This window comes from Talpa europaea (genome assembly GCF_964194135.1).
Source record: "Talpa europaea genome assembly, chromosome: 1".
NCBI classification, from domain to species: Eukaryota; Metazoa; Chordata; class Mammalia; order Eulipotyphla; family Talpidae; genus Talpa; species Talpa europaea.
In genome coordinates, this window is record NC_140073.1 from 40,973,906 (window position 1) to 41,001,070 (window position 27,165).

Consider the following 27,165-nt stretch of genomic DNA (forward strand, 5'->3'; position numbering starts at 1 on the left):
ACGTCCTACCGTGAGGCGGTGAATGTCTTGGGAGAGGAGCCCTATCTGCGTCACAGTGCCTTCAGAGGGTGCCATCTGTAAAATGGGCAGCAGCCCAGTCAGCACACAAGGCTCTTGACTTGCTCTGGTGGCATGCAAGTCCTGTCCTGCTCAGGCACGCTCTCCCAGGGGGAACAGGCAAGGGGTGGGCCAGGCCCTGGGGTGACAGATGAACAGAGAACATGCTGCTTCTGTCCCAGAGCAGAGGCAGGGCCCAGTGTCTCATGCTGCCATGCACACTCTCCTGGGCCCAGCACCAGCAGCACAGCAGCAGGCCAGACAGGTCTGTCAGAAGCAGCCCTCTAGCACATGGTCACTGCTCCAGCTTCTTCCAGGAACAGAGCAGCAGCAATGAAAGCCTTCAGGATGCTAAGCACACTGACAATTTCTGGGACCAATAGGTCCCCAGGCGCTGGTGCCTGGGTATAGGTATAAGCAGGCGTCTGGACATCCTCAAGGAGCTGCTAGTGGAGCATCCTCACTTCCAGGACCTCCCTCTCCTCCTCCGCTAATACTGATCCATCCCTCCTCCCTAAGCCTATTTAGCCAATGTACATTGGGAAGGATCCTCTGAGCACATCAAGTAAACGCTTCATTTACAGGTGATAAAATTGGGCCCACAGGGCCTCCCCAGTGGCGCAGCGGTTGAGCGCTGGGTTGTGAAGCTGTCTGCAGCCTCTGCAGCGCCGGTTCGATCCCGGGCCACCGGAAGAGGGTCCCACATGGCGCGCAGACCTCTCCTGCTGCCCACTGCTCCCCTCAGCAGTGTACTTCGTCAGTCTGCCTGTTCTGCTCCCCTCTCTGGCTCTGGTGAATTCTCTCACCCTCCCGCGCTTCTGACTGTACCCAGTGCTTGTATAAATAAACAAACAAACAAACAAATAAATATATAAATAAATCTTTAAAAAAAAAAATTGGGCCCACAGAACGATAGAGGTCTTGCTTGAGGCTGTGCAGGAAATTAGTGACATAACTCCATGCAGGTTTGAAAATAGGGACATGCACAGTCTGTCACCAGGATGCAATAGAAACAAGGACGAAGCCTGCACTGTGACCCCACACAAGCACTGCCCAGTGTCAGCCTGCGGACATCTGCCCTGCCATTCAGTGGTCCTGGATCCTGGCATCAGAGGCCAGCTGGCCGGCTTGTCCATCTCTCTCTGAGTGACCTTCAGGAGGGGCCATGCCCTGAGATTACAGGCTGTGCCTGAGGCTGCTGGTAGTCTAAGGAGCAAATCTTCTCTGATTCTCTGTCCAGGACAGAATCAGTTTCCTTAGTGAGGTGTCAGGCCCTGCCCTATCTGCCAGACAGTTATGCTGCTGTTAAGAGACACAGGGGATCCAGTGGAGCCAAAAGCTACCCTGGGGCAAAGTGGAATCTCAAGAGCAGGCGCCCAGTCTGGCAAGGGGCGTCTCTCCCTCAGTCCTCGCCAGACAGAGCCCATCTGGAAAATCCATTATCAGTTATTCAGCCCCCAGATCAGAAGGCAGGTCTACTCTGGTTCTGCCGGCACAGACAGACCAGCCCTACAGTGGTTTGTAGACCCCACAGCTGCCTCAGTAAAAGGGAAGCTGGCAAGACCCGTGAAAGGACAGAGGGGCCTTCTTCTGTCACCATCCCCCTTCACTAGATGACTGGTGCCACTGAATGGAGACCCACTCTGGGGCCCCCCAACATGGCCTACAGTCAGGAAGTGTGTGACCATGGGGTTCCCCCGAGCTTCACAGAGAGAGAAGGAACCTGAAGCTTGGCAAGGCCAGAGACCTCCTCTGAAGGAGACCCCCCCACTTTGCCTCATGCCCCTCATTCACAACCCTTGGCAAATCCTGAGAGCTAGTGTGATGCCTTTGGCTCTCAAGCTGCACGGTGAGCAGAACTCCATCTCCAGATGTGCCCGCTCTGTTCTTCCACCAGTTCAAAGATATGCTGCACTGTTCATTTTCTACATAAATATTGATTTTATTGCAAGAAGCAGCTGCCTCTGTAGTAAGACATGACACATTACGTTGTCTCTTTGGCAGAGATCCCTGCTGTGTCCCTTCGATCTCAACCTAGACTCTGGCCACAGGCCTAAATTACTTGAGATTTCCCCTCAACTGAGGTGCAATAGAGGGAGCTGAGAGCTGAGCCTCTTGGGATTGTCCATGGTCTCTTGTGTCCGAGTTCATGTGTTTCCTCTTGGGCCGAAGATGGACACGAAGAAACACTTAAAAGGTACAAGCGTCTTTAAGTGTCTTTCCTCCTGAGCCCACACTTGGCAACAGCCCCAAACCCTGGTCTCTTAGCAAAGGGATAATTCCACACCTCAGCCACCCTCAGGCTTTGAAGAAAGAAGGGGTACACAGTTGCCAGGGTGTGTTCTGCGAGGCATGCACGTGTGCAGGAGTGAGATGCGGTTATGTGGTGACACACACAGCGTTACTGAGCCTCTCGGTGCACAGAAAGGGTAGGTGACAAGGGCATCAGCTTATCTGTCCCACCTGGTCCAGCCCATCCAGTTCAGGGGTGTCAAGGGGGCTGAGGCCCCGGTAGCCACTATAGACCCTGTGACTGTCACTGGCACTGTCACTGGACTCCATTGGGCAAATGTAGTCAGTCGATTCATCGAACTTCTTTTTCCTTATGTTTCCAAAATGTGAAAATCCTAGTTTCCTTGGCTAAAACACAGAAAATGCAAGATTATGAGATCATCAAACCGCTGTGCAGATATAACTGATGATACATTTAAAGGCAGGTCCAGGAGCAAAGGAATAAGGCAACTGCTCCGAGAAAAACTCTTAACAAAACAGAGCTCCTGGAAGCAGTTTTTATGCGGGAGGAAGGCATGACAGATAAATAATCTAGAATTAGGAGAGCTGCTTCTCCTAGACTGCTGACACTCACGCCCTGCTGCCCCAGTGGAGATTTTCTTATTTCCTGGTGGTTCTGGGACTTCCTAGAAGATAGCATCATGGAGGACCTGCCTTGCCATGGCTGCTGGCCCCACACAGGGATGTATGCCCCACCTCGTGCCCCCGGGAAGCCACACTGACAGCCCTTAGTGGCCCTTCCTCCTTGCTCCAGCTCCGCACAGCACCATGGCTGCTTGTCCCCCTGCCCCCACATACATCCTGCCTGGAGGAGGTCTGTGTGCGATGTGTGACTGGTATCACCACATTGCAGGGCACAGGGCCAGCCTAGGCTCCAGATATTCTGCAAGTGGGCCCGCAATCCGTGCAGGACGTGTTCTGAGGACAGCGTCGAGTTCAGGCAGGTCAAATGGTCTTTGTGGGACTCAGAGCCATGGAGCTGCTGCTTGGATGACTTGGGACGTCTGGATGGCTGAGTGCTGGCCACCTCCACAGCACAAAGCAAACTGAGCACTTCCTGGGTCAGGCCAGCTTGGCCCAAGACCCCACGGCACTGTGCAGACAGACCCAACTCAAGGGAACCCAGACTCGGGACCCTGGCTTTGCAAGATGAGTCAAGGCAGTATTGGGTAGAGGATGAGCTCCTGGCTGCTGCCTGCACATAGTTTTCATGTAAAGAAACCTGGACACTCTTCCTTGACAGGCCAGAAACTGACCTAATACAGACTGACAGACAGTGAGACCAAATTCCCAAGGCAAAAGACTAGAGGGCCTCCTTGTCTAGGTGCTGACACTGGCCTGGCTCCAGGCTTGTGGCCTGTTGCTGGCCAATGTGAGGGCAAGAAGGCAGGGCCCTGTGGCTTCCCCAGAAAGGGGCTGGCAACTCACCCGGACTTTGGCAGTGGTAGTCAGTGGTGTGTAAGCCGGGGAGGACATCTTCTCTCGTTTTTCTTGCTCAGCCTCAGGACCAATGAGGGCATTGAATTTGGTGGTTAGGTGACGTCTGAGGAGTGTCTTTTGTGGTGGGATGTTGAGAAGCATAGCCAGGGTGTCCCCGGTGAAGCGTGGCTCCAGGATCTAAGAAGAAATCACAGACAAAGTCAATGGTGATGGCACTGGGAGATGAACCCAAGGGACTGGGATCAAAGCTCAAGGGCAGGGGCTGAAGCTTACCCGCAGGTCTGCTCTGACAGACACTAGCCCTTTGTTTACTGACCACCTCATTTTTACAGAGCAGCAGAGAACTATGGCCCCTGGGATAAGGCTCCTTCCCAGGGTCTGCTCTGAACAATGTCCCAGACACCCATTCTTCATTTCCCTCCTGAATTTGCCCCGGACAGATCTGAGTGCAGATGGAAAGTGTGGTGTGGCAAGCAGGAAGTCACGTTCTGGCGGCTGTCCCTTCGTTTCCTCAGCCCCTGTGTCCTAGGAGGAGGTGGAGCTGTCCTTGTTAAAGGCCAATTCTCAGACAATCTCTTTGTCCTGGAATTCTCTAGATCTGCTGCTAGAGATGTCCTTCCAGAAGTCATCTTGTCCCCATGAGGCATATTAATTCTCAACCCCAAATTATCAAAATACTTTCCTTGAAACTTCAATCTATACAAGGATTTCAGATGAGATGTCAATGTTTCTTACTGGGATCTATGTCTAGACCTTAAAAAATCCGTTTCTGATAGCCCAGTTTCCACTGAAACAGGGGGTTTATCCAAAGAGCCACTCACAATAAGCCCTCCATGGACGCCACTCCCACGAAGGTTGGGTGCGTACTCCGCCAGGTCCACAGACCGCAACCACTCCATCACCCTGTGGTTGGACCACTGCACGACTTCTGAAGGGGAAAGGTTGCTCTGTGCAAGGGGAAAGAGTGAAAAAGTTAGCTCTGATAGGTCCCACCACAGTTCTCTATATATAAGCTGGTCACAGATGCCTCACACGAAGACCCTCACGCCTAGTGGCCCAGGCTATCAGACCAGCTGCCTAAGAACTTTCCTGGTTTCTAAGAAATAGCACTCTCAGGGATTCTTGCAGGCTCTTCCACACTGAGATACCTGATCCCAGAATCCTGTTGATTCCTAAACGTCCAGTTAACTTTGGGACTAATAAACGATGGTATCCATTCGAGGATTAAACACTGAAAACAACAATGACTCTACTTTGAGAGGTCCATCAATTACAAGGCAAGTGTTTTATAAAAGTGCTCCCCAGTGTGGCCAAATGTTTTAGAAGAGCACACATAAAGATATGTGTATGGTAGGGCCATCGGTGGAACAGTGTGAGCACAGCTGCCTTCCAAGATGCGCATGCGTGAGTGCCTGCAGAGGGGTTCGGGGTCTTCAACATGCCCAGCACTGTGCCTGATAGAAGGAATTCAAAGTATAGTTGTGAAGGAGAAAAAACAAGAGATGGGAGGTAGAGGTGGGTGTTTTCTATGCCCTTGAAAGCTGGGTTAATCTTACAGCAGGGTTTGCCTAGGTCCCCAGGAATGTGGGAGCAAGGAACATGACAATGCTTTGGCACCTACCAAAAACTCCAAGGTTCATGGAATATCATCAGGGACTTTTTAGGATTTGGAGGGTTACATTTATCTACACTATTTTTTCTCTAGCAAGGCCTTCCCACGCATCCTCTGTGTACATGGGACTGGAGTTGGTTAATATAATATCTACAAGTAAGGCAATCTGTTCTGAAATACCCAATTCCTTATGGATTTCTCTCCTCTGCCTACTTGACACCCATCTTTCCATTTCGATTTCCCCTCCAACTCCTTTGCACCATCTCCTCACCTCCTTTAATCATTCTGATGGCTTTGATAGACTGCCCCAGTGTATGGCCACCCCACACTGGACACGCCCCATCTCACCTGAAAGATTCTGCCCCACAGTGTGTGTGTCCCCAGGGGAGGTGGGTGCTTGGGGCCTAGTGGCTGTGGTGGGGCACAAAGAATAGACAACAGGACTGTTTGGGGTACCATGAAGCACGAGTGAAAAAGGAACCCCAAGCACCATGGTCCTAAAATCAGCATTTTATGATGATGCCATCTCATCTCCTCACTTGTGGCAGGGGTCCTGCCTCAGGGTACCAGGATTGGCCCTGACCTCTTACCTCATCAGCGGGCCGCCGGTGCAGGCAGTGGGGGTTGAACTTATTGACATGCAGCACATGAATGGCACATTTGATGCTGAGATGATGTAGCTGACTGGTGACTTTTAAGAAGAGTAGATCATTCTGGAAGAACAAAGTTTTGGTTGATGAACCAGTTTCTAAAGTAACAAAACAAAAATATCCTGGGGTTCCTTCCCAGACCAAAGTCAAGTCCACCACATCTCAGGAAGATGCATGCACGCACACCAGCAGCTTTTCTTAGCACAGAGGCTCATGCTCTGGTATCTGGAGTTTCTTAGGCAACAAATGATGCTTTAAGACCTTAAGAATATGAAGGGAATAGGTGGACCCACATTGAAAATAGCTACCCTAGTGATACCTGAGCAGAGTGCTCATAGGGGTGAGTGAGATATTGTTAGGAAGGACCCTCACCACAGTTAGGTATTGCAGCATTCGCCCATCAACTCTGGACTCGTGAAATTGGTCTTTGTATTGGGGTAAGCCAATGTCATCAAGCCAACCTGCAGAAACAGGAAGAAACAGGTGAGTTAGGGCTCATGAGAATGTGGATGCCAAAAAAAAAAAAGGGCAGCAAATTATCATTCTTGAGTTCTAGTTGTATTCCCACATTGTTTAGTGATCTGTCTGCCTTTTCCAAAGACACAGCTGTCTTAGAGACACACATTCACAGGGAAACTACCTCTCTGCAGGAGCTGCCAGAAACATAGAACATATATGCCTGTCCTTACGCGTCACCCAAATGTGGTCTAGCAGTGCAGACTTCTCCTCCTGCTTGGTGTTGATGGCTTTCACTGCTAAAACCAGCTTCTTCCTGTGAAGAGGATGCTTAATTCCCAGCTCCTGAAATGGAAAGATGGAGACAGAAGTGAAGTGCCCACAGGCACATAGGCTGTCGGAGGATGTGTTTGGGTGGAATGTGTCCGCTTCCATCCACCCTGTGTGTGGGTGTGTGTGCTGGGGTGGGGGAGGTGCAGGAATGGAAGAGCTTGGCTTTGATTTGGGGACAAATGGGAAGCCCCTGACCCAGAGCTCAGCCCTTACCTTCTCCATGTCCTGAGGCGTAGCTGACAGCAAAGTGTGGCCCGAAGTCACCCACTGCCTGGCGAAGATCACGTACTGAGCCAGACCGAAGTCCTCCAACCATGTGCACACGCGCTCCGTGTTCCACTGGGCGAAGGGGGCGTTGGCGTCACTGGGAAGCAGGAAGACAGCAAGTCCCTCAGTGGGAGAGCCTGGGCGCCATGTGACCCACAGGGCCTCGTAAAAAGGGACTGTTGCTTAGCACACAGCCCCAGTCGTGGGGTCCTGTTCTACTACAGCACACTCACTTGGGGTAGTTTCCTGTGATAAGACCTGGTCTAAATTTCCAATCTGCACTACTAGATCCTGGGCTGTTACAAGATCCCCTCATGCTTCTACATGTGCTCTTGGCCCACACTCGTCACAAACCCAGAGCCCTGGTCCCGTAAGCAAGCAGGTCCACAGTATGGTCAGGTTTTCAACAGTATTCAATAGTGTTTTTAGAAAAACCCTTAAATCTATTTTATTTATTTATTTTTATAGAGGCATGTTTTTTTTTAAATTTTATTTATTTATTTGTTTGTTTGTTTTTTGTTTTTATACAAGCACTGGGTACAGTCAGAAGCACGGGAGGGTGAGAGAATTCACCAGAGCCAGAGCAGGGAGCAGAGCAGGCAGAAGGACCGAAGTACACTGCTGAGGGGAGCAGCGGGCGGCAGGAGAGGTCTGCGCGCCATGTGGGACCCTCCTCTGGTGGCCGGGGAGCAGCCGGGGATCGAACCGGCGCCGCAGAGGCCGCGGGCAGCTTCGCAACCCAGCGCTCAACCGCTGCGCCACCGGGGAGGCCCTAGAAAAACCCTTAGAAGGCGAAGACAATGGGGTCAATTCTCTAACATGGAACAAAAACAAAAAACAAAAGACAACCCAAAATCTCTAAGCAATAATAGCTAATACTTTATTGATTAATGAAACACTAGGGGCATTCATGTTAAAGTCAGTTTTTGTCAGTACTACTAATACTGATTTGAGAGTAGAGTTACAGGCAGCATAAGATGAGATAAAACAAAAATAAGTATCACTATTACAAAAATAGAAATAAATAAAAGCCATTCTTTTCAGATGGTATGACTGCCCATCTAGAAAACCCACGAGAATGTAGGTAGGTGGCTAGTTAAAAATCTCTCTCTCTCGCTCTCTCTCTCTCAAACACACACACACACACACACACACACATACAGGGTTTATAAGACACACAAACAAGTTTCTCTATACCATCAATGCACAGATGCTAACACATTGTTAAAGTAACTTAAAAATTCCACTGACGCAACCCAAATTATAAACTGCCTCAGAGATGCCTAAAAGGAGTGTGTGTCCCTGTGTGTGGGGTGGAGGGGAAACCAGGGGAGGTGGTAACTACAACACTCAACTACGCCACATAAAAGAAGACATGAATAAATGAAGAGCTAGAATCATGTTCCTAGACAGGGTGACCGGGGATTACAAAGCCATCAATTCTTAAGGACATCAATTTTTCATTTAAAGTGTAAATGTAATGGCACACTCAAAGTCCCAATAGAGTCGCTGGCGTAGAAGGAGGTTGACAAAGCAACTTTATATTCATTTTTAAAAATAAAGGGGGGTTTATGGAATATGGATGACTAGATATTACAATTTCTTCCAGGAAAGTACCTTAACATGCTGGTTAAAAACTTTTTTTGTTTTTTTGGATGGCTAGCTGAGTTGTTCTTAAAGTAGAGGGAATTCCTTAAAGGGTTGAAACAACATGAAAGCATCATTCTAGAACAAGTGATGGAGTACCCTAGTCACTCAGTGCTGATCACTGTAGCCTGAGGCTGGGTTGTAATAAGCAATGAATTGGTGCAGATCCAGGTTTTATGAGTGTTGGAACTTGTAAAATGTGGGAACTCTCTTTAAATACAAAATATTTTAATTCTGAAATTACCAAGGTGAATATTTATTTAAAATGAAGAAACAAAAAAATAACTTAATCAAATCAAAAAAATCTCAAAACCCTGGGAATTCTATTAATTCTTTGACACATCACCATACTACCTTTCAACCTTGCTCTCTCTCTCTATATATATATATCATATATATATATCATATATATATACTCTATACTCTTTGATTGCATCTTTATATGTTAACAACTCAATGTTTTCTATGAGAACAGAAGGCTGACTCAGTCTTGTAGCATGATTGATCAATATTTCTTTTATTATAACTTTTTAAAGAAGTTTCAGCTTCACAATTTATAATAGGTATTGTCAAGAACATTGTTAGTGTTATTAAATTTAGGAAAAATCTCTATCAAGTGTCTTCTAGGTGCAAGCTATAAAATAACAGAGCATTCAAATTTTCTAGTGCTATGGCTAGTCTTACAAATCCTTCCAGCCGACAACATTATTTGATGTCCTCTGGCTGTTGCATATTATGAATGTTATGTTGTCTCTGTTGATGTCAGTCTGTCATGTAAGATAAGCAAGAACCTTTAATCTTCTCTAATGTGTTTATATGATTCAGCTTATATGAGCCATAATCTAGAAACCTAGTCACTATTTTTCTTCAGAATTTATCTTAGTCAATTATTGCATTTAGTATGATTTGGAGTGTTTCTGTTGATGTGTTTTTCTTAATGTCAGGATGAGTTCTCTTCATTTCAATGCTCATTTTACCACTTTCATTTCACTTTCTATTATTGTTTTTCATTTCACATATTTTCTGGTTTGTGGAAATTGAGGAAAAACAAACATTCTGTCTATGAGAGGTATATTGCTGTGTTAGAGGAAAATAAGTGTTTTTGAGATCTTAACTGGAAAACCTCTCTGCGAGACCTTGTCACAACACCCTAGAGCTCTGGTGCTTATCTTCACTAGCTTTCCATCCCCTGTGGTGTAAGTGGCCTCCCCTCTCCTGAGCCCCCGCTGGTCACACAGCACCAGATCCAGCTTCTGCACCTGCTCAGGTACCCTCTTGCAAGGGTCTCCCGCGCTCTCATGCCAAGCCACAAGTGAACACAGAGAAAGTAATTTAGAGATGATAGAGCAGGCCCTTTTCATCTACAGCCATGCTGCTTGTCTTATTGACATATAAGATTTCCAAAGCAGGCTTAGTCACCTCGACATGTGGAGCAGCAGTCAGTGGAGCCCTGTGGGCTTCAGAGAAACTGTTACTACTGCCTCAGCTGCCAAGAAGGAAGATTACCTAGACTTAGGGTCGGGTCACCTCCAGAAATAGCCTTCTCGTGGGAGAAGCCCATCTGCAGAGCAGACACCGAGCTGCAGAGCATCTGACTGTGATGTAAGGACCCCCCTCTCCTGACATCCTATCCCACTACTAGCTGAACAACAAAAAAACCTCAGTCTGCCCTGTTTACCTGGAAATTACAATCAAGGAAATTCTTCATCTGTACGTAATTAACTTTGGGGATTTTATTCTCTTCTACTAATCTATCTGATGTTCATTTGTTTGCTCAACCAGCTGAAGAATCCAGATGGGGTAAGGGAAGATTTCTCTTCCATCTTACCTTCTGAAACATGCTTCTAAAATACATTTAAATGGATAAAACTGAGATATATCAAATGCACCATTTCCATAGTGGAGGAGCATTTATAATTGTATGTGCTTCATTAGGATTTTGGAGATCTGAGTACAGGGAAGAATTTCCACAGGCTAGCTTCTGGTTTTGTGCTTTTAAACTGTTCTTTCTTTTCCACCACCCATTAACCATGAAGGCTATGCCTAAGTATCCATAAACTATAAACTCTGGAGGATACTAGCATATAATTATACCAGTTTTCCCCACCAACAAACTCAGTTTTTGTTACCAGGAGTGCTGTTGTGATAAATGCTACAACCCCATCATTGTCATTCTCATTTCCTTGTTGTGGTTAACAAGGCACAAAGACATTCAAACAAAGCAGCTGGAACAGCAGTTTTTTGACATCAGCAGAGAAAGTTCCTGAGCTGGGACCAGACCAGAATGACCAGCAGGATGTAATGGGTCCCCCCGATGTGGTCCTACTCTGAGGGACTTAGCAAAGTTCTTGCATGTGGACCTCTGATTCTTCTTGAGGAATCAATCTTATGGAAATAGCCAACATTGGAACAAAGCATTACCATTCAAGTTTACTGTAGCTCAGAAATATCCAGAACAATAAAATCTAAATTCAGAACACTGCTAAGTAACTCAGAAAACCCTTCACGTGCACTCTATGGCTAATTTCTTTTGTTCTCTAATGGCTCTGAATTGATCTCTTGCCATCTCAGACCTGGTCCTTTGATTCTCTAGCCTCTAAAGCTAACATTTACTGGGCACTTAGGTCTGTGGTTAGCAGAGTGAGTGTGAACACCACCCTCTGTGGTCCTCAGGGTGGGGGGAGCAGGTACAGGAGGGCTACACACCCTCATGCTTCTTCTCAAAGTTCCTGGAGGACAGTGTGGGGATCCCCCATTGGAGTGTAGTAAATCTAAAGAGGGCCCCTGACTGGTACCCACCAGCTATTGGTGCAGCCTGAAAACCTGAGGGGTGTAGAAGGGGCGTTTTTATTCTTGTCCTCCCTGCATGGGATGCAGGTCTGTGCACAACCTGACACTTTAGAGAAACTTTCTTTTCCCTCCATGGCAAATCTAGACAGCATGGCTCCTGAAAACATTTGAGTCGTGCCCATCTTGCTCAGCAATTGCCCGACTTTGGCACTGAGGTGTGGCAATTTCAAGGGGATGAAATTTGAGAGTTAAATCTCACTTTTTACTGTTTAGTTAGATTTGACATGTCACAGTCCAAAGTCGTGGCAGGTCCCCAGAAGCCTGGTCATGGCTGAGTTATCTTTAAAGACAACATGGAGACAACGTGTTGTAAGAGTGGTCTGAGGGAGTGAGGACATGGAGAGGGGAAATTCCCTAGAAAATAGGAGTAGAATTTTGTCTGAAGGGACACACACTTTCCCAGAGCAGAGGCATCTAAAGGAAAGGGGTGAAACTAGAGACTGGAGGGTGGACCCCAGGACAATCTCTTTTGGGTGAATCTTGCCATTTGAACTCCTTTGCAACCCTTTTCAGTTACCTCCCATTAGTAAGGTATTATATAATGTTCCATGAGGGTAAGGGCAGATACAGCCAGCTCCACCACCGCCCTTCAGCGAAGGTCTGTTTGGAAGGGGGCGGCTGTCCAGGCAGATGAGACAATGCTCCTTCCCAAGTTTACTGAAGGAAGGTGACCCTTGAATGGTAAACAGTTGACGTGTGGGAGGGCTGTGCCAAGTTCATGTCATCCTCACAACAACTTCACTGAAATACTTGTTTTTGATCACCTGCTTCACAAATGAGGGAACTGAGGCACAGGAAGGATTAAGCCTCATCAGTAGGAGATACTTGAGCAGTTAATACCAACCTAGGTCTATGATTCCAGAATTTGTGTGCTTAATGGCTTTAGCTGAGCTTCTCAATCCAGTATGCAAAGACACTGCTGGGAGTGGATTACAGCTGTGCAAAACTGCTCAGGTTCTCAGGGCCTACCTTGCATTTACCTGGTATACCTATAAGCATGACCAATGTCTACTCGTGTCAAATGGGAAGGAATGAGCTCAGCTCCGGGGCTCCCATCTCGCATCTCTAGTGCTCTGGGACATGCAGTGCTGGTCTCACTCCACCCTGGCTGGGATTTCACACCATTCTCTGTAGATGGACTGGCAACAGCCTTACCATTTTGGAGCCTTGGGGTCTCTGGTCCTAGAAAGTCTTGGCCCTGCAGTGGCCCGGAGCCCACCTCGTCGAAACTCCGCGATCCCTGGTGCATCAGTGTTGAAGTTTCCTGACTGAGTTCTCCGGATCCTGTGTGGAGAGGCACCCACAGAGAGTGTTAGGGTGCAGTCTGCAAGGATGGGGTCAGCACACCTGCTCCTTTGCAGAAACAGCCAGACCCAGGACCCTGGATGATGCTGTGTGCCAACTTCCCAGGTCAAGCATCATGACCTGAGACAGGATCTTGGTCAAACCCAAGTCTCAATTCTAATCCTGCCGCTGGGACTTGGGCCACTTCATAAATAAGTAAAGGTTGATGCTTGGTAGGGACCCCAGTTTCTGTCTCATTTTTCAGACTAGGTCAGCTGGGCCAACTAGTACTCAGCATTCTGTCTTCAGAGGTTGAAGACATAGAATGACCTCTAGGAAGAATTTGATGTTGTCCATGTGCCTCTCCCAGAGCACGTGTGGTGTGAGCTGCATATGGATGGACACCTGCAATGAATGACATGCAGGGCGACTGGCCATATTTACTGAGTGCCTTTTGCAGTTCTTCTTGGGGCCCTAAAATATAAGCCAGTCTTCTCTCTATCCACGACCACTTCGTTTTCACTACAGTTCTAGCATGTGATATAAAAGGGAAGTGCAGCTGCTTTATCCAGGAAAGATATACGTTAATTTTAAGAAGTATGATTATGATTATCACCATCAACTTACTTTCCCCAAAATTTCTTGATGCCTTTGGGGCTCCGTTTCCCATCTGGTGTCAGGGGAGACTGGGGACCCGACTCAGTGCCAGATGACGTGGATGAGAAGTCATTGGCCACAGCGGTGTCCTCCCAACCACTCTCCGTGTCTCCTGAAAGAATAAAGTGATATGTGGATGAAAGCAAGGGACATAACCTTTGGAAATCTTCTCCCCCAAACCTGGGCCATCCTTCAGTGGGAGTTGGAAGAGTCTGCCCAGCTCTGCCTTCAGGGCAGACATTCATAACAAGATCTGAGACTCCAGGAGGCTCAGACACACTCCAGGTATTCTCTCTAAGGAGTTGTGAGCTTAATGAGCAAATAATGTCTTCTAATTCCTAAGGGGCTGAGGTTGAAGTACTTTCAGGAAAATTCCAACAAAGAGTTTGCTACTTTCCCCATGGGAGATTCAGGAATGTAGGCAGGAGGGGGACCTGGATGAATGTCCTGTTTGGAAAGGGGAGGATTCATGAAGGGGAGGGAGGGGGAAAAGGGCATTCTCATTCTCCACCTCACCTGGAAGGGTACAGTACCTAATACGGGGGCACTGACACTCCGGCCACGATCTCCAGCCAGCCAAGAAGCAGAGAAGCCACATGAAGAAGCAAGAGAAGCCAAAGTCCAGCCCAACAGAGTTATAGGAAAGCAGAGAAATAAACAAGAGTCATCAAGCTAGAGAGAAAAAACTCAAACAGAAAGAAAAATCATCCCACAAGAAAAGATGGATGGGGTGAATGTTGACTGAGCCATTCTCATTAAGGAGGTCCCAGGTGATGGCCCCAAATGCTTCTGGTGCCAGCCCTCGGCAGGCAGTGGTACACAGGGAGAGGGAGGGAGAGCTGCAGGGGCTGAATGTACCAAGTCACGTGCACTTGTGTGTGCCAGGGCTCACTCAGATCAGACTAGAATGACCTGAAGCAATAGCAAATCCCTGTTCTGAGTCATTAGGGAAAACTCATTTAAGGGCTTATCTGGAGTTTCTCAAGCCAAAGGGAAGACTGGCCAAGGACAGATGCCAATGCAAGGGATGGCTCAGGGAGTAGTTGGGGATGAGGAATCAGGGGTGAGGAGAGATCTGTCAGGACTGGAACTTCTCCTGCTGGACCCCATTGATCTGCTGCTGCTGTTGGGGAAAGAAGGCCTTATTATGCATTAAACGCAGCAAAGATATCGGTGATTTTACACCTCAAGTGCCAGGAGATTAACTATGGACTGACAGCCTTACCCACTGGCCACAAAATCCATTTCTCTAAGGAAGTGCTCTCCCTTGGGAGAGTATACATGGTATCATCCTGTATAGCTGCAGAGAAAAGGGCAGAGCTGGGAATGAGAAGGTCAGGATGGCAGAGGAAGGAAGAGTGGAGTGTGGTATCCCAGAGGGAGGGGAAAGAGGTCATGGGGAGGGTCAGGAAGGGGCTCAGAGAAAAGGAATAGAAGAAGAAAAATGTCGAAGGAGTAACTGCAGCTAGCAAGAAGGACAGACACCAACCCTGGTTTTCTGAGGTTCTCAAGTGTTTGCCAAAGAATAGTGTGCCCAGAAAGAGAGTCATGGTTCTGGAAGTGGGCGGTCCTGAGGCATGGCCTGTGCCATCCGCCTACCATTCTGCAGTTGCAGACCATGAGGGCAGATATAAGGATCTTGTGCAATAATTGGCAGGGCCAGGGTGGCTGCTCCAGAGGGCGCGGCCCAGCGGCCTGGACACTCACTCAGCCTCAGCAGGCTGCTTCCTGTGGAGTCCGGTGGGGAGGTGGCAGGAGATTTGGCAGCCTCTCCATTGGGTGTGACTCCTGAAAGCTTTCCAGGCGACGTGGGGTATTTGTGCTCTGCCTGGAGAAGCCCATCCTATGGGGAAGGAGAGGGAGAGAAGATGCTAAGTTAGCCTTTGACATGACTCAAACCCAGTTAGGAGACTGTTGGATGCAAGAACCACTCCCTTTTCTGCAAGACCCAATTTTCACTGAGGCTGACTCAAATAAACCTCATTTAGTCGAGTTCTCGGAAGGAAGAAACTTGCCTGAGATGACACCAATGAAACAAGGAAAGAGTCAAGCCCAAAACTGGGGCTGGCTCAAAACAGGAAGTGCTGTGTCCTGCTAAGTGGGGAGGCCTTGGCCATTTGGCCTAGTGCTCAGCAGCTCAATGAATGAATAGCGATGAATTGCCCTTCAGACAGGCAAACTAGAATTCTAACAAAAGTTATACCTATTGCTTGATTATATGTCTGTAATATATAGTGTATTTGTTGTAATTCTAGAAAATATCAGGCTAAAGCAGAATGAGAGGGTATGTACAATGGGCCACGGGCCACCTGCCAATAGTGCACCCTCGGTCAGAACTCAGCTTCCTTTTGCATGAGGTTTAGCCCCTGTGTAAGGGGCCTCTGCTCTACCCTAACCCAAGGAAACAAGTTGATTAAAAGGGGTAGAAGAATTGCACTTATTTATAGGTCAAGGAACATAATGGCCCCTAAGCCCACAAACCTGATGGAAACCACAGTGGAATGCATTTGAGTGAGCATAAAAGAAAAGAGAAAAATTGAAGTAACATTTCCAAGGGAATCAACTGTGGATTACTTGATTGGATCCAGAATGAAAGTAATATGAAGGACAAAATGATTTTATAACTGACACATCAGGAAAGTAATGGGAGCCGCTAGTGACTGAGACATCTTTCGAAGTTTCATTTAGTTAAAAGCTAAGTGCCCAGTAGATTTCTGAGTTCAGTTTGCCTATAAATGCATGTCTTAGAAATTGTTTGAAATCTAATACTAATGCCCTAGAAAGAAGCCAAGAAAGGAGAAATACAGAAAAAGTGGATTGAATTCTCAAGGAATTCTGATTGAGGTAAAAAAAAAAAATCAGAACCTGGAGGATGGAGATACACATTTTCAAGTTTATGATGGCTCATGAGGTAGACCAGGCATGCGTGATTGGACAAGTGGTGAAGACCAACAGTTTCCAAATGTTAGACCACGCCCTGGCTGCTAATAACCTAAGGTACTTGCAAAGACTATAAATGCCAAGGTTCTATCTGGTCGTGTGAATCAGCCCCTATAGGAATGTACTCCAGGACTCTGAGTTTTTGACAAGCATCTCAGATGACTCCAGTGCACAGTCAGACCCAGTAACTTCTCAGTGTGGGGAAGTCAGGGTTCCAAAGTTGTGAGAAGTAAAGGGCATGACTACAGTTTCCATATTCTACAGGGAATGTGGGTATGGAAAAGGCTCTCAAAAACAGACTTCCAGTTGCCTCATCAAACTTGTCCCCGCCCAAGACAGGGCAGAGATGACCAAGGCTGTCAATGTGAGTTGCCCTGCAGCTGCCAGAGCAGCTGACAGGGAGAGAGAGCATGTGTCTAACCCAAGGACAGCTTTCCAGAGGTGGCCCAGACTTGCCAGAAAGACAGCAACAGGCGCCCCAGGCCATGGAAAGGGCTCTCAGTCTGTTTAGCCAAAAAGAAAAACTGGGCAGGAAGCATTGGCTGCTGGAGAAGGTCAGGCAATATCAGGACACAGCACAGAGGATACAAACACTTAAATTCAGTTCTGCTTCTCCTTTCTGCAAGAAGAGCAGTCCTGGCTGTGGGGGAATGAAAATCGCAAACTAGTAGCAGCATATACAGGGTTTCCTCACTACCCAAATGTAGAGTGTTCCTATTTGGCATGAGGTGGTAGGCATTTGGGGAGAACTGGGGATGCTACTACTATTACTTTATATGGAAATTCTTTTGAGCATTCCCAGACCCCCCAAAAAATAACTAACCACATTATGCCAAATGAGAATGTTCTACTTTTGGATAGCAGGGGAAGCCTGGAACAGATTATCTGGCTGCCTTACATTAGCACAGAGAGGTGGGCACCAGAGTGAGGAGGACAAGCTTTGCATGAGAGGAACTTAGGCAGAGCCCTTTCTCGTTAGCCTCTCAGAACCTGTGTGTTGTTATTTTTAAATAGGGAACAATTCCTGCCACAGGCCCAGCACGCAGAGAGCAATGTGTGCCTGGGCCGGGGGTGACAGCAATAAGGGCATCAACAGTACCTAGATGCCCTTATTGCATCTAGGGGGACACAGACTGGACCCATCTAGAATACCATGCACCAGTGTGGTCCAGGGCATGGTATAGGGGACATGGAGAAAATAGTGCTGATACTAAGGAGACTGCATGGGAAATGTAAAGGTTCTGTGCACCTGAGAAGAGGGTGTATAACTCACCAAGGGCCAGAAGGGCTGTCAGGAGCAAGGGAGACTGACCTTGCTTTGAGCTCCACTGGGAGAGCTGGATAGGAGATGCACATTCTAGAGAGGCCCAGAAGATGTGTATGATACAGCCAGAAAAGATTAGAGAGACTGCCTCACAATGTAGTGAACTCACCATCACAGAAAGCGAGGCACAGGCACCAATGCCCAGGGAGGCTGTAGAAAGCGTCTGGCCTCTGCGGAATACAGTGGTGGTGTGTGTGTAAGGAAAGGAGTGATTGTGCTGGACTAGTTGAAATTGCACAGGACCATGGTTAAAGTCATGTAAGAATTACTCTTAACCTGGAATGTTTTCTTCATCAACAGGCTCATGTTACTCATAGTTCTTGGTGATCAAATCACTGTCTTAAAGCATGCGACGAGACCTGGCTGTGCTTCCAAAGAAGAAGGTGGTTATTTGCTGATGTGCTTCGGAAACATCTGTGAATAACCTCTGTGAGGCTGATGTCAGAGAGGAAAGGGGAGGTGCTGAAGAAAAGAAGTGGTTCCCGAAGCAAACCGTTCAATTTCCAAGAGACCTCAAGGAGCTGTGTGTCCAGAGCACCTAGACAGCAGGCAGAAGACTGTGCTCTTGGGTGGCCAACGGAGGGCCACCCCACTGACACAGCAACTGCTACAGATATGCAAGGGCAGAGAAGCTCCCTGCAAAAATGCAAAGGAACTGAAAGAATCTTCCTTTGGGAAATTTGGAAAGGCAGAGATACCCTGTCCTATTAGATTGATAGGAGAATTTAAATGACCTTTTCAGGCAAAAGTTAACATGCAATCAGGCCCCATGGATGTAAAGGCAGAAGACAGAAGGGTCAGTGCCACTGGCCTCACTTCACAGTTTCCATTACAAGTTTATAAACATTGAAACATGCTAACTGTATTCCTCAGTTCATCTTGGGCTCAACATTTCTGTAAGTTGAAAACTCGTCATCTTACACAATAGGCTTCCTAGGAGAAAACAATTGTAATGGGGTTTTTATCACATGATTGTCCATGAAGAGGCTGCCTTTCTTTTTAGCCATGACTTGTCAGCACGGGAAGGATGAGAGCTGCTGTACTGCTCTGACTGCATGCTGAGATCACAGCATCTCCCTTCCCAGTGACCAGATCTACACTGCCTAGTTACAGATGAATTTCTTAACCTACAAATGGAGGAGACAGTAACAGATCCTATCCCACAGATAATGGAGAGGAAAGCATCTTGTGAAATAAAGGGAGAAGTTTGTCTTTCTTCTCCCTCTTACCCCTTACCAACGAACATAGTTTAAGATTACAATATAGTTTAAGATTACAACATAGTTTAAGATTACAAAAGCTGAATCTTGCTAAATGAAAACCCCTAGCAAACCATGCAGCCACACACAGGTGACAGCGACATGCAGTCAATAATGTACCTTGGTTTCTACCACGGGGGAGAGTTGGTTCCCATCAATGCACTATGTGATGTCAAGGAGGATTCCAGTAAAATGGAGAAACAGAGATCTGTGTTAACCTCAAGTAAACACCTTAGGGCCACCTGCCTGCTTAGATCTGCCAAGACTCACCTCCTCCCTCACCATCTGAAAAGTAACACCCTCCCACTGTCTTCGTGTCCATGAGGATGGGCAGCTGTCAGCAATCTGACAGTAGGACATGAGAGGCATGTGACTATGGGAGCAAAGCCACTGAACGGCCCATGGCTCCTGCCAGCTCTAGCCTTTGTGGTTTTCCATTGTGTCCCCAGGGAGTTTGGCACATGCTGGAGACCATGGGATGAGGTATTATATGCAGCAGAGCTCAGTGACAGTTCTTGATAAGGGCAGGTGATCACTTGGTCTCCAATGACCTGGCACAAGGGCCGGAAGCCCTCCTCTGCAACACAGAGACCTGCATGGTCAAGGACTACCCTCAATAAGAGGCCATGAAACTCTCCTCACATCTTTCTAGACTCTTAAAAAGAGTCCATTCGGACCTCCCCTGGTGGTGCAGCGGTAGAGCGCTGGGCTGCGAAGATGCCCGCATCCTCTGCAGTGTCAGTTTGATCCCACATGGTGCGCAGACCTCTCCTGCCACGCCCACTGCTCCCCTCAGCAGTGTATTTTGTCAGTCTGCCTGTTCTGTTCCCCGCTCTGGCTCTGGTGAATCCTCTCACCCTCCCGCGCTTCTGACTGTACCCAGTGCTTGTATAGATAAATAAATAAATCTTTAAAAAAAAAAAAAAGAGTCCAATCTTCTAAGTTATGCTACCACTCCTGGGATCATCTCTTTTCTCAACATTATTCCTCATTCAGCATCTCTGCAATGCTTACAGTGCCCTGGGGCAGCTTTTTGGGCTTGGTCAGGCTCTGCTCTAACCCCCTCATACTCCCCTCCATTTCCCACATGGGCCTGTGTCACCCCAACATCTGGTCGCAGCAACTCCAGGCAGCATTTTCTGGGACACCTTGGGCCACACCTGGTTTTCCCAAAATGTGTGTGTAGTTCCTGCCTCTCCAACAACTCATAAAAGCCTCTACCAGACTGGGGCCAGGACTTCGCCTTACAGCTTAGAACTGTGCTGGGCACATAGAAGTAACTGGGTAATCTTTATGGACAGACTGACTTGCTGACCTTATCCACAGATTCACTTCTCAAGTCTTCCAGACTACAGGAGAGCTTTTTCTGAACCCTAGAAAAACACAAAAGAAGTAAAAAAAAAATAGTTATTAGAGAAGAAGATACATGGTATATCATTCATGCAGAGGACATTTCAAAAGTTTAAACAGTAATCTGCCTTGGGTTTAGGGTCTAGGTCAAGAAAAAACACCTTTTCATCATAACTTTATATAAAAACACCTTTTCATCATTACTTGTAAGGTGAGACTGACCCACCTCGGGATATACGCTGGTCTGACAATATTTTGGTCAAATCCAGATCAAAAATCCTTGGTTTTCCTAGAAAAAGTAGATGCCCTCAATTCTACTGCTTTAGTGGGCACTGACTATTGTGTAATCATAAAAGAAGACCACTGTCTGTGGTTATAAGAGAGGAAAAGTGCCAATACTTCCTTGTCTGTGGGGGCAGGAGGAGGAAGGAAAGAGCAGTGGCATCTCAGAGTGGTGAGGACCACATCAGGCAGCCACAGCTCCAATGATCACCTGTTAGGACCCTCCCACATGAGCTCAAGCCCTGCACATGCTGACCAGCCTGCTCAGAACTAATTGCTTTCTTAGGGTCTGTTTTTCGGGGAATTTACACTAACTGAATAGAGAAGAGGCAACACTATCAGTAGTCACAAGGGCTACCTTGTGACAAGTCTTAGCAGTGATATTTCTCAGCTCATGTGACTAACTTAGCATTTTTACATTAGTCTCTGTGAGTCTGGTCAATGTGAGTTACTCAGGGGTGACTTCTTCCTGTGTGAACTCAAAAATCTAGTTTCTCATTCTGCAAAAGTAAAGACTAGCCTATCGCCTTCTCTGATTCTGCCATTTTTTTCTGGGGTTCAACACTCAGGTGAGCAATGGTTCTCTGGAAAGTGGGGCTGCAGTAGTGGAGGTTCTGGGGCCCTGGAGCCTCAGTGTCATCCTGGGGAAGCTTCCATCATGCTATGGCTGTCTTCCCCAGACACTCTGGCTGACAACTTGCTCTTTGCAGTGAAGCCCCACATCTCCATGACATGGGGCATAATTTGAAATGTGTTCTAAAGAGCTGATATAGGCCACTAGAAATAGGTTCATTTTAGAGGGGACAGGACAGGTGGCAGCCAAGTGACCCCACAGCCTGTTATAAACTCATTGATATTTGATGTTTCCCCAGAGCAACTGGATCACCTTCATTGGAGGAGAAATAGCCTTTTCTAGATAGCCCGGATGATCAAAGGCCTAGATTCTCCCCCAGAGCAGGAAGGATGTTCAGAGGAGCTGACAGAGATGATAAACATCACAGGGTGCTCTCAGCTTGAGGGGCTATCAGAAGGCACAGATGAGGTGCAGCCACCTCCCCTCTTGAGTCTCCAAACCCCTGGCCGGGTCTTTTCTCAGTGACAATCAACCAGACCCTCAGCCTGTGGGCAGGGAGCCCCTCTCAGCAGGGGAGGTGGGGGGAGGGGCTGTGACTGCTCTATGGCTCTGGTCCCATTGTGGCCACTGCTGAGGCTGGAGTGCTGCCCTGTCAATGGAAAGACAGGTGCGCCCAGAACATAGTGGCCATGCTCGCCAGCATGGTCAGGTGCCAGCATGCCAGGAGGGGCATGAGATCACAGCAGATTCTGGGAAATGGTTGAGTCTCCTACCTGGTTTCCAGTGATTTCTGCGGAAGCGGAGGTGGCCCCGCCATGGGAGAGCTACATCTTGGAGGCATCTACACCAGAAACAGAAGAGTCCCTATAAAGAACAGTTACCATTTGGAGACCACCCCCCACCACCTTTGCCCTTCTTTGCAGGATTCCTCTTAGGGGGTTACATTTGTGCCCCTGGATACAGCCACTTCACCAGTTCCGGTGACTTGTTTCTTAAGACACCAAGGACGCAGGCATATTGAGCAACTTTGGCCTCTCCTGCCTGGGTTGAGGTCACATCCTAGCAATAGAGTGCTGACAAGTCAGCCTGCACTCTAGGGCTCTTGCCTTTCTGAGCTTGTTTCTTCAGCATTTCCTTTCACTCAGTGAGCTACACATATCCTTCCCAAAACACCCGTTTTGGTATATGTTTGCCAGAGTCTATACACACTGCTTACAATGAGCAACACCGCAACTCATATAGTCACTCAACAAACACAAACAACATCTACTCCCCTCAGGCTCAGTGTAAGGCCAGCTCTCCCCACACATGGGGAGGGGACAAATTCATTAGGATGAAACATCAAGGTAAGATGTCCCTGTGGTCATTAAAATGGGGCTCCCTCTCACTGGTGGGAGGCTTCAGAGGAGAGAAAATGTGCTGAATCTTTAGGAATGAGCATGGCTTAGCAAGAACAGTAGAAAGGAAAGCACAGGGTGGGGATAAGCATGAGGTAACAGTGGTTGACAAGCACGGTCTCCAGCATTGCCCTGATGGCAAAGACTACCTCTTTTCTCGAGAGTTCAATACTTTTTGGTTTACTCTAGAAGGATCCCTGGCACTGAAGCACAGCTGTTAAAAGTCTGGATGTAAAAAAACAAGTCTGGATGTATGGGCCAGAGACCTGGGTTCAAGTCTAGATTCCATCATCTACTCGCTGTGTGACCTAAGAAAATTACCCGCCCTTTTGATCTTCAACTTTTTCAGAATGAAACAGGCTCCCAATGGGATGTCATGAGGAATAAACAAAGTGAGCCAGGTACAGTGCTCATCACCGCGACCACAGTCATGAGGGGCTGAGCACACATCTTCAATTATCATTGGCAACCAGGACCGCTGGGTCCAAATTGATAACTGGTCAATGGGTGACCCTTTTGCTCCTCCCTGAACTAAATACCCTTTTTAGTCTGACCTTTCTGGAGTTTCACAACCCTTTTAGATCCTAGGCTAAAGCCCCTTCTCTCCCGGAGATGTTTTTCTATGGGTTTATTTGTTTATTTTATCTGGCTTAGGCCCAGAGAGATTCATTTAACAAAACTAAATGAATTTAGTTTTAATAAGTAAAAAAAAAAATCAAGCAAAAGAGAAAAGAAAATCTGTATGCTGGTTGTGGGGGCTGTCTGTGAAACAGAAATGCATCATTTCAAAACCTGCAGTTACCCCACTAAATGAGCCAGATGCACTCTTCATTCGACAAATGTCTGTGGAATTGTACCAGGTATCAGGCAGGTTGGCAAAGGTTGGAGACACAGTGGTCAATAAAACAAGTAACATGTCAGGTGTGTGCTGACTTTCCAGAGGGGAAAAACAGAAATAAACAAGGAGCTTGGTCTTTAAAAATTCCTGTCCTTTTAAGCCCAGCATTCAATATCCCTCCAAGCCAGAACACAGGCCAGTGATTTAGCCCCTTGCTGCCCTTCCTTGGGGTGCTCTCCCAAGGTACCTATGCTTTAACTTTCCATCTGTCCAGACTAATTCCTGACGAGATCCCCCCAAGCTCAGTGTTAAGCTCCTAGGACCTACTAAAACCCCACATCAGGAATGGAAACACTCACCTCTGGTTTAAATAATTCTTCGGGGTCTTTATTTGCAGCATTCCACTTTCTGAAACCTCCTTCTAGTTCTTCGTCATTGAGGGAGAGAGTTCTTTCTGAAGGTCCTGGAAGCATTAATGCAGAAGAGATGAGCACCCCTGTGTGACTTGCTCAGAAACCCGCAATTATACCACAAACCCCTAACACTGTTTCTCCTCCACTAAGAAAGACTAAGAAACATATAACTGGACATAGAGAGTGTGATTTAGAAGCTTCTTCAGAGCATTCCAGCTAAGGCTTTGTGAAGATCATCTCAAGGTCAAAGCTCATGAGAGAAGTCATCCCTTCATATTCCTCTCCAACCTTCTCACTTCTTGACCTCTGGCCATCAGGCCCTCAGAGCAACGTGACACAAGATCCCAAAGGGCACAGTGCATGTGTGGGGCTGGCACAGCCCTGATGCAGTCAGTCCCAGCACAAGCTGGGGTTGGCTTCTTCCTATGAACAGACAGAAGCTCAGCTAGAACTAGAGATTCCTGAATACCCACAAAGCTGCTTCTCTGGGATCTGCAGTGGGAGCCCATGACAATGGCGTGAATGCAATTCTGGCATCCCAGCACACATCCTGCTGTGTCCAGAAGAACAGTAATGCTACTGCATGCTCTGTTCATTCTGGGCAGCAAGTATAAAATGTGAACAAATTTCCCTGCCTGTGACTGTCTGGGGGAATGCAGGCACCAGGAGTCCAAAGAAGCCTGGGGGTCTCCTGGGGGAGCTTCTACCTTCCCCAGGAGGTAGACAAGCTCTAACCCCTATGAGGCACTGGTCTGTCTCCACTCACTGCCTCTCAGAGGTAGCCCGAGAAGGTGTGAGGGAGCTCCTCTGAGGGTGGGGACTCCCAAGGGTTCAGGATGAAACTGTTTTCTTTGAGCTGGATAATGGCTAGGACTTCTGAAATAACTGACATTTGACAAAATTTCTAGAACTCAACAGTTGTCATTTCTCACCCTCCAGGACAGCCTCAGCAGCTCTATTCGCCAGCAGAGGCTCATCTCAAATGAAGACAAAAACTCATCTGGCAGAAATGCCCCTGGAGTCCAGTAGATGTAACATCTGTGGGAAGTAAGGGTAGGACCTCTTACCTTGAGCTGCCATCACAATCTCCTTTACTCTCCGATACCGGTTTAACAGCCCCGTAAGCTCCTCTATCCGGCGGTCCTGTCACAGTGTGAGAGCAGACTTGTGTGTAAACACCAGCAGCAGCAGATGATTTCATTTTGGGGCCCAGGCTATGTTCTAGGCACACTGGGAAGAAATGCTGTGTGGATTCCATGGAGTGTCTAGACTCCTCCCCATAAAGCCTGGCTTCTCAGTGGCTGGCCTCCTGGGCAACTGCAGGTCTCTTATCTCACACCTGATGGTGATGAGGACACATTCTGGCCACAAAGCAACGCCTGCTTGACATAGACTTTGAGGGACTTAAACATGTCCAGAAATAGAAACTCACTACCTTCTTACTCTCCTGCGGTGGCCAGTGAAATCTCCCTTCTGACTTATGAGTGTCATCCTCTGGAGTTAAAGACAAAAGAAGACTAACACAAAGCTGTCCTATTTTATCCTAAATGCTTACCTCTTCCTTGGGAGTTTAAGGTTCCTTACATGACAGAGGAAACTTTTAGAAGGGAAGCTTTCTTTCCAGGCAAAGGCCTAGGGGTGTGGGAGTTAGACAAAAAAGGTGTGAACCCTGGCTCTGCTGTCTGTTATCTGACCTGGGACAAACTACTTCAATGCTTTTGTCTTCATTCCCACATCTATAAAATGCAGGGCTGTGATGCTCAGCGCTGATGTCTGAGCTGGGAAGGAGCTCCTGCAGTTATAGAGATGGCCATGTTATGATTATGCAGGAATCTGATGTGAGGCTCACAAGGGAAAAGGCACACGCGGTTAGCATCCCTGGGACAGGTCTATCACCAGATCCGGCACTTGGCAGATAGGTGAACAGTCCCTCGAGTTTTGCTGGGAGACTAAGTAGCAGCTATGACACCTGCAGTAACCACAGTGGCATTTTTCCTGCATGCACGAACAGGTACAGCTTTAATCTTCTTTGGGAGATTCCATTTAGGCAAAGGTCCCAGGCATCAAAGCCAAAAATGGGTGACTGAGGCCAAACCTCAAGGAGGCAAAGGCCATTCTGATATATCCCTGAGTCAATACAACCTTATGGGCATGTTCTGTCCAGAATATCAGGGACCAACAGGGACCAAACAGAGCCAGGGAGGTTAGCTAGGAAAGCAGAGGGTTGCCCACTGGCTGTCTTACCTTATCTTCATTGGCAACAAGTAAAGTTTCCATCCCCATTTTCAGACGCTGAATTTCTTGGTCTAGAAGAATTTAGGTGTAGAAAATTATTTATGTAAAATGCAGACAGCTGTCCTCACATGCTGAGATGCTAAAACTCTCCATATGCATGAGTTTCATTTGGACTCCTTTAAGGAGCCCAAGATGGCTTCTAGCAAAAAGTCTGTTTCATCAAGTGTTGAGTGGTTTACTAAACAAATGAACCCAGTATTTTGTCTTCTCATGTGTGGGGAAAATCAAAATGCCATTGACTTAAAAGTGACACAAAAGATCCCAAAACCCTTTTTACAACAAATACTCATAAGAATATAGACATTCATTCTTTATAACTTCAGTGGTCATGTACCTGAGCTAATAAGTTGTTTTAGAGAAAATCACAGCATTCCATAGATTGCAGCAGAGAAGAATTTAAAGTTAAGTCTACTGCTGAATGGAAACTGGAAAAGAATGATTATGTAAAACAGTTTGGTACTCGACTTAATTTAAAATGGTATAGTCAGAATGGCCTAATGAATGCTTAGATGCTTTTATAAATATATTAGAACAAACTCTATGGTCAAGGAAAACCATCTTGTTTCATTGTAAAACTACAGCATTTCTCTATGTATTAAGGGGCCTGCGTTTGTCTGTGGTGGGCAACCCCTGGTCTTCTCTCACTTTGGACCTAATAGGGACTCTTCCTTACTTCTTCCTAAACTGACTGGAGAGCCAGGTCAGTCTGCCAAATATTTAGAGGCTTAAGAATTGGCACATAGTTAGATTTTCCAAACAAGGACCTGCTCCCATTCCCTATGCAAAGGGAATAGAGATATCTATGGAAGAAAAGTATAGGAGATCAGGAAACAGAAGTAGAGACATCCCATTTCCTGTTGGGATATCTGCCACATCCAAAAAAAATAGGAAGAGTGGACTTAGAGGGTTTTTGTAAATAGTTGTATGGATTTTCAGAGGAAAGTGCAT

At 47.2% G+C, this 27,165-nt stretch overlaps 1 protein-coding gene across 6 annotated transcripts in view; it reads right to left on the reverse strand.

Annotated features, from left to right (window-relative positions):
- Positions 1-27,165, reverse strand: part of PPFIBP2 (PPFIA binding protein 2) — a gene marked incomplete at both ends in the record, with an annotated part of 100,856 nt that overhangs the window by 1,213 nt on the left and 72,478 nt on the right. For 4 of the 6 annotated variants that reach the window (XM_084252796.1, XM_084252792.1, XM_084252794.1 and 1 more), the window contains 16 exons: positions 2,503-2,697; positions 3,778-3,966; positions 4,611-4,736; positions 5,992-6,114; positions 6,424-6,512; positions 6,741-6,852; positions 7,054-7,204; positions 12,760-12,888; positions 13,516-13,657; positions 15,253-15,388; positions 19,189-19,230; positions 20,384-20,441; positions 22,048-22,115; positions 23,869-23,972; positions 24,990-25,065; positions 26,167-26,228. In XM_084252796.1, the coding sequence (XP_084108922.1) occupies positions 2,503-2,697; positions 3,778-3,966; positions 4,611-4,736; positions 5,992-6,114; positions 6,424-6,512; positions 6,741-6,852; positions 7,054-7,204; positions 12,760-12,888; positions 13,516-13,657; positions 15,253-15,388; positions 19,189-19,230; positions 20,384-20,441; positions 22,048-22,115; positions 23,869-23,972; positions 24,990-25,065; positions 26,167-26,228 (1,802 nt within the window). Of the gene's footprint in view, positions 1-9; positions 76-2,502; positions 2,698-3,777; positions 3,967-4,610; positions 4,737-5,991; positions 6,115-6,423; positions 6,513-6,740; positions 6,853-7,053; positions 7,205-12,759; positions 12,889-13,515; positions 13,658-14,078; positions 14,112-15,252; positions 15,389-19,188; positions 19,231-20,383; positions 20,442-22,047; positions 22,116-23,868; positions 23,973-24,989; positions 25,066-26,166; positions 26,229-27,165 lie in introns of those variants that run through there. The other 2 variants (XM_084252791.1, XM_084252793.1) reach the window with 1 other exon arrangement.